This window comes from Aquarana catesbeiana, linkage group LG09 (genome assembly GCF_042186555.1).
Source record: "Aquarana catesbeiana isolate 2022-GZ linkage group LG09, ASM4218655v1, whole genome shotgun sequence".
Lineage (NCBI taxonomy): Eukaryota > Metazoa > Chordata > Amphibia > Anura > Ranidae > Aquarana > Aquarana catesbeiana.
The window spans coordinates 65,349,832-65,355,831 of NC_133332.1; the positions used below are offsets into that span (position 1 = coordinate 65,349,832).

The following is a 6,000-nucleotide window of genomic DNA, read 5'->3' on the forward strand; positions in this document are numbered from 1 at the left end:
CAGAGCAAGAAGCAGAGGATCAGAGGAAGAACCAGAGGAAGAAGAAGATGGAGGAAGAAACCGAAGGAAGGAAGAAGGAAGAAGACCCGAAGAAGATGGAAAGAAGAAGACTTTAAATAAAGGAATTGTCAAAAACTGTCTCTTGTCATTTTTAACATTTTTTACACTTTTTTTGTGAAATGGTAGGGGTACTTTTGTACCCCATTACCATTTCACAGGGGGGGCGGGATCTGGGGGTCCCCTTAAAGGGGGCATCCAGATTCCGATAAGCCCCCTGCCCGCAGAGCCCCACAACCACCGGCCAAGGGTTGTGGGGATGAGGCCCTTGTCCTCATCAACATGGGGACGAGTGTCTTTGGGGGGCCGCTACCTCAAAGCACTCTCCCAATGTTGAGGGCATGTGGCCTGGCATGGTTCAGGAGGGGGGGCGCTCTCTCGTCCCCCCCTCTTTTCCTGCGGCCTGCCAGGTTGCATGCTCGGATAAGGGTCTGGTATGGATTTTTGGGGGGACCCCACGCCATTTTTTAAAAAATTTTGGTGCGGGGTTCCCCTTAAAAACCATACCAGACCTGAAGGGTCTGGTATGGATTTTGAGGGGGACCACCACGCCATTTTTAAAAAAATTTTGCTGTCAGACTGTTCTAAACACGGGAAACTTGCGCCCCTTTACAGGCATACTATAGACACCCCCAGGTATGAAATTTAAAGGAATATTACATTTTTATTGTTTCACTTTAAGCATTATTAAAATCATTGCTCCCGAAAAAACGGCCATTTTTAAAACTTTTTTTTGCATTGGTACATGTCCCCTGGGGCAGGACCCAGGTCCCCAAACACTTTTTATGACAATAACTTGCATATAAGCCCTTAAAATTAGCACTTTTGATTATTCATGTTCGAGTCCCATAGACTTTAACGGCGTTCGCGTGTTCGAACAAATTTTTTGCCTGTTCGCATGTTCTGGTGCGAACCGAACAGGGGGGTGTTCAGCTCATCCCTACACATGAATATGCTTTGATTCTACACCATTACATTGTAGCTCTGGTTGTATGTTTAGGGTCGTTGTCCTGCTGGAAGGTGAACCTCCGCCCCAGTCTCAAGTGTTTTGCACACTCTTATGCCCCGTACACACGGTCGGATTTTCCAAAGGGAAATGTTCGATGGGAGCTTGTTGTCGGAAATTCCGACTGTGTGTAGGCTCCATCGGACATTTTCCATTGGAATTTCCGTCACACAAAATTTGAGATCTGGATCTCAAATTTACCAACAACAAAGTCCGTTGTCGTAAATTCCGATCGTGTGTACACAATTCTGACGCACAAAGTTCCACGCATGCTCGGAATCAAGCAGAAGAGCCATACTGGCTTTAGAACTTCATTTTTCTCGGCTCGTCATATGTGTTGTACGTCACCGCGTTCTTGACGTTCAGAATTTCCGGCAAGATTTGTGTGACCGTGTGTATGCAAGACAAGTTTGAGCCAACATCCGTCTGAAAAAATCCATGGATTCTGTTGTCGGAATGTCCGATCGTGTGTACGCGGCATAACAGGTTTTCTTCTAAGATTGCTCTGTATTTGGCTCCATCCATCTTCCAATCAACTCTGATCAGCTTCCCAGTCCCTGCTGAAGAAAAGCATTCCCACAACATGTTGCTGCCACCACCATGTTTCACAGTGGGGATGGTGTGTTCAGGGTGATGTGCAGTGTTAGTTTTCCACCAAACATAGTGTTTTGCTTTTAGGCCAAGAAGTTCAGTTTTGGTCTCATCTGACCAGAGCACCTTCTTCCACATGTCTGTAGTGTCCCCCACATGGCTTCTCGCAAACTGCAAACAGGCTTTCCTTTCAACAATGGCTTTCTTCTTACCACTTATCCATAAAGGCCAGATTTGTGGAGTGCACGACTAATAGTTGTCCTGTGGACAGATTCTCCCACCTGTGCTGTGGATATCTGCAGCTCCTCCAGAGTTACCATGGGTCTCTTGGCTGCTTCTCTGAATAATGCTGTCTTTGCCCGGACTGTCAGTTTAGGTGGACAGCCATGTCTTGGTAGGTTTGCAGTTGTGCCATACTCTTTCCATTTTTAGATGATAGACTAAACAGTGCTCCGTGAAATGTTCAAAGCTTGGGATATTTATTTATAACCAAACCCTGCTTTAAACTTTTCCACAACTTTATCCCTGACCTGTCTGGTGTGTTCCTTGGTCTTCTTGATGCTGTTTGTTCACTAAGGTTCTCTAACAAACCTCTGAGGGCTTCACAGAACAGCTGTATTTATACTGAGATGAAATTACACACAGGTGGACACAGGGGTATCAGAGTAAAGGGGGCTGAATACAAATAGACGCCACACTTTTCAGATATTTATTTGTAAAAAAAATTGAAAACCATTTATCATTTTCACTTCACAATTATGTGTCACTTTGTGTTGGTCTATCACATAAAATCTCAATAAAATATATTTACGTTTTTGGTTGTAACATGACAAAATGTGGAAAATTTAAAGGGGTGTGAATACTTTTTCAAGGCACTGTATATAGCGCCAACAGTTTGCACAGCGTTTACAATGTAGGGAGACACTACACCAACAGTACAATTCAAAACAAGAGGGTTAGAGGAGTCCTGCTCCTACAAGCTTACAATCTAAAAGAGAGGGGCTGGTGAAACCAAAAGGTAGGGACTATGAGGGATGAACTGATGAGGGGAGTAGAAGATTCGGTTGTTAGCTGGAGGCAGGGTAGGCCACCCTGAAGAGATGAGTTTTCAGGGATCGCCTAAAAGTGGACAGAGTAGGAGATAGCTGGACAGAATGGGGTAGCGAGTTCCAGAGGATGGGAGAGGCTTTGGAGAAGTCCTGGAGATGAGCATGGGAGGAGGAGACAAGGGAGCTAGAGAGCAGAAGGTCTTGGGAGTAGCGGAGAGGACGGTTTGGATGATATTTGGAGATGAGATTGGTGATGTAGCTCGGGGAAGAATTGTGCATGGCTTTGTATGTTATAGTTAGTGTTTTAAATCCTATTAGTTGGACATTGGGAAGCCAGTGGAGGGAATAGCAGAGAGGGGTGGCGGGCACTGGACGGATGGTAAGGTGGATGAGTCTGGCAGCGGAATTCATGATAGACTAAAGAGGGGATAGCTTGCGGAGAGGTAGGCCAATATGGAGGGAGTTACAATAGTCAATGCAAGAGATAACAAGGGAGTGAATACGTTGCTTAGTGGTCTCAACGGTTAGAAAGGGGCGTATTTTGGAGATGTTTCAGAGGTGAAGTCTGGACAATTTGGATAGTGATTGGATTTGGGGCTGAAAGGACAGGTCAGAGTCTAGGATTACACCTAGTAATCCTAGACTTATAATCAATGCCATTGCCATTGTAACAAGATAATCAATCAATAACATTGATTATCTCGTTACAATTGCATCTAAAAGTCAGTGGGATATATTAGACAGCAAGTAAACATGTTGTCCCTGAAGCTGATGTGTTAAAATTAGAAAAAAATGGGCATCGCAGTTTGTTATGTACGGGGCTGCCTAACCGCAGACCAGTCAGGGTGCCAATGCTGACCCGTGTTCACAGCCAAAAGCACAGGGAAAAAAAAAAGTCCTGATTGGTTGCTTTGTGTTTTTACGCTTTCCGTAACATCTCTGATCTTTGCACGTCCTCGATGGATAAGCCTGATTGAGTATGCATTGTGGATGTTTGTGTTTTGCTGTTTCCACTAATGAGCTTTATTTCTCTTTTCTAGAATGATTCCTCCAGTGAAAGCGACACAGACAGTGAGAGTCACTTTTCCCTGCTCTTCCCCCAGGATTACTTGGGCCTAGCCGTATTCTCTATGCTCTGCTGTTTCTGGCCCCTGGGCATTGCTGCGTTCTTCCTGTCACAAAAGGTAAATGGCGGCTGACATTGCCGCAAGCATTGCCTATCCCAGGTCTGCTGGTGGAAGGCCACGTAGAGGCTAAAACTGGAACACTCTGTATATTCCTGAGGGGGAGGGGGGGCTGGGGGTGAATGTTATTTAAAGGATCAGTCCACTGAAATCCAATATTTCAGTTTTAGGTGGAAATTGATAAGTGATATTATGATAATGAGGGGGTCCCACTCTTCCCCCAACTCTAGCCAAAACATTTATTTCATTTCGGATGGAGTGGGGAAGGAGTAAAGCCTCTTTTAAGTGTTTGCCGTTATCAAAAACAGAATTACATTTGCAGTAAAGTGGGGAAATGTTACCATGTCTCACAATGCTTTTTATTGTTGTCTGTGACTTCCTGATAGGGTGACAACCACAACTCCATTTCTTGTATGGGTGTCAGGGAAGAAGGAAGTGAGAGAAAATCCTTTTTAGCGGGGTCCCCTTCTGATAATATCAGTATAAGCATCTTTGTATTGATATACACTATTTTACCAAAAGTATTGGGACACCTGCATTTACACGCACATGAAGGTTATAATTTCTGCTGTGGCTGTGAAGCCCTTTTTTTGGATTGATGGAGCTTGGGCCTGGTACAGGAGGGCTGGCTGTACTGCCTTATCAGTGGCCCTGGTTGTTGGTAAAATGCCCATCTAATTGCATATTTGATTCCTAAACTTTAAAGTGTTACTAAACCTACAACAGTAAAATCATTCTGTATATGCAGAAACCATGCTTGTTATACTCACTGTGGGACCTAAGGGGTTAATGCTCTGCATTGTGTAAAAAGGCTGTTTGATCCTGTCTTCTCTGATCTTCACCTTCTTCCAGTGTCTCCAACTCCCCTCTGAATATTATAAATGGAAGGAGTCAGGCTGCACATGCTCAGTATGGTGTGTATTGCTAGAGAGTTTTTTTATGTTCTTGGGAGAATGCATGTGATCAGCAATGTCCAGACAGAGGGTCAGGAGTACTGATGTTTTATACAGAATACACAGAACACTTTATTAATCCCAAAGGGAAAGTGAGAGCAAAATGAAAACTTCTCCTACCAGCTTTACCATACAGGGATACAAGTCACAAGACTGGCTGTATACTGCTGATGAGAAAAGGAACAGTATTTAGCAGTTTATATTTACTAAAAGAATTGGATTTCTATGTTCTGTGTACCGTGGGAGACCAGATATAGTGAATGCAGGGTCCTGGGTTTAGTAACACTTTAACTGTGATTTATGGAAAAGTCTGTGTAATTCTGTTTTTGTAACCAGTTTCTCCCTTCTCTACAGACCAACAAAGCTTCAGCTCAAGGCGACTACCATGGGGCCATCGTGGCCTCCCGACAGACATTCTTGTTGGCGGTTCTCTCGATCTTCCTGGGCATTTGCACCTATGTGGGTGCTGTGGTGGCACTAATTGCCTATCTGTCCAATAGAGCCCCCACCTAGAGGACCAGATGTTGGATTGGACAGCCAGACTTCTCATTATCATGACTAGAGCCCTCCTGTCTGCTGGTTACCCAGAAAACAACAAAGATAAAGATTGGGGGTTCAATGGAAATCTACTTTTTTTTTCTTCATTTTACTTTATTCAGATGTGAAAAAAATCGGAAGTGTCCTGATGCATCTCATACTCCAGCCAGTTCCTTGTGGAAGAACTCTGGGCATTGTGTAAAAAAAGGTCCACATGTATATTCACTGGAAATTTGGAAAGCTTATTTTTAAATTGTGCAATGTGTAATTCTCTGTAATCCTTTATAATAAAGTCCCATCATTCCGTATCCAGCAGCTGACAGTAAATGTGACTACAATGGCTGATGAGGGAGAAGACAGACGTGAGACCTTCAGTCTCTCCCAGTCCCCTCCTGGGATTTGTTGAGGTACGCAAACTTAAAGGCTATATGGCTCAGACACTCTGGGAGATACATTAGTTTCAAAAGCAGAGTTCAGGCAGAGTTTAGACATGAAAGAAGGCACGACATGGACCATATATTAGAGAAATAACTGCAAGTTCAGAAAATGCTGACAGAGTCTCCAAGGCAAGGCAGTCAAGCAGTGTGGGAGACACATAACACTGAGCACAAGGCGGGCCATAT

General features: G+C 44.1%; 1 protein-coding gene across 2 annotated transcripts in view; it reads left to right on the forward strand.

Moving 5' to 3' along the window:
* The window catches only part of TMEM91 (transmembrane protein 91), a 121,568-nt gene extending 115,883 nt beyond the window's left edge, over positions 1 to 5,685 (forward strand). For both annotated transcript variants that reach the window (XM_073598672.1, XM_073598673.1), the window contains exons 3-4: positions 3,744 to 3,887; positions 5,195 to 5,685. In XM_073598672.1, the coding sequence (XP_073454773.1) occupies positions 3,744 to 3,887; positions 5,195 to 5,353 (303 nt within the window). In that variant the 3' untranslated portion in view covers positions 5,354 to 5,685. The remainder of the gene's footprint in view (positions 1 to 3,743; positions 3,888 to 5,194) is intronic.
* Positions 5,686 to 6,000: the final 315 nt, after the last annotated feature.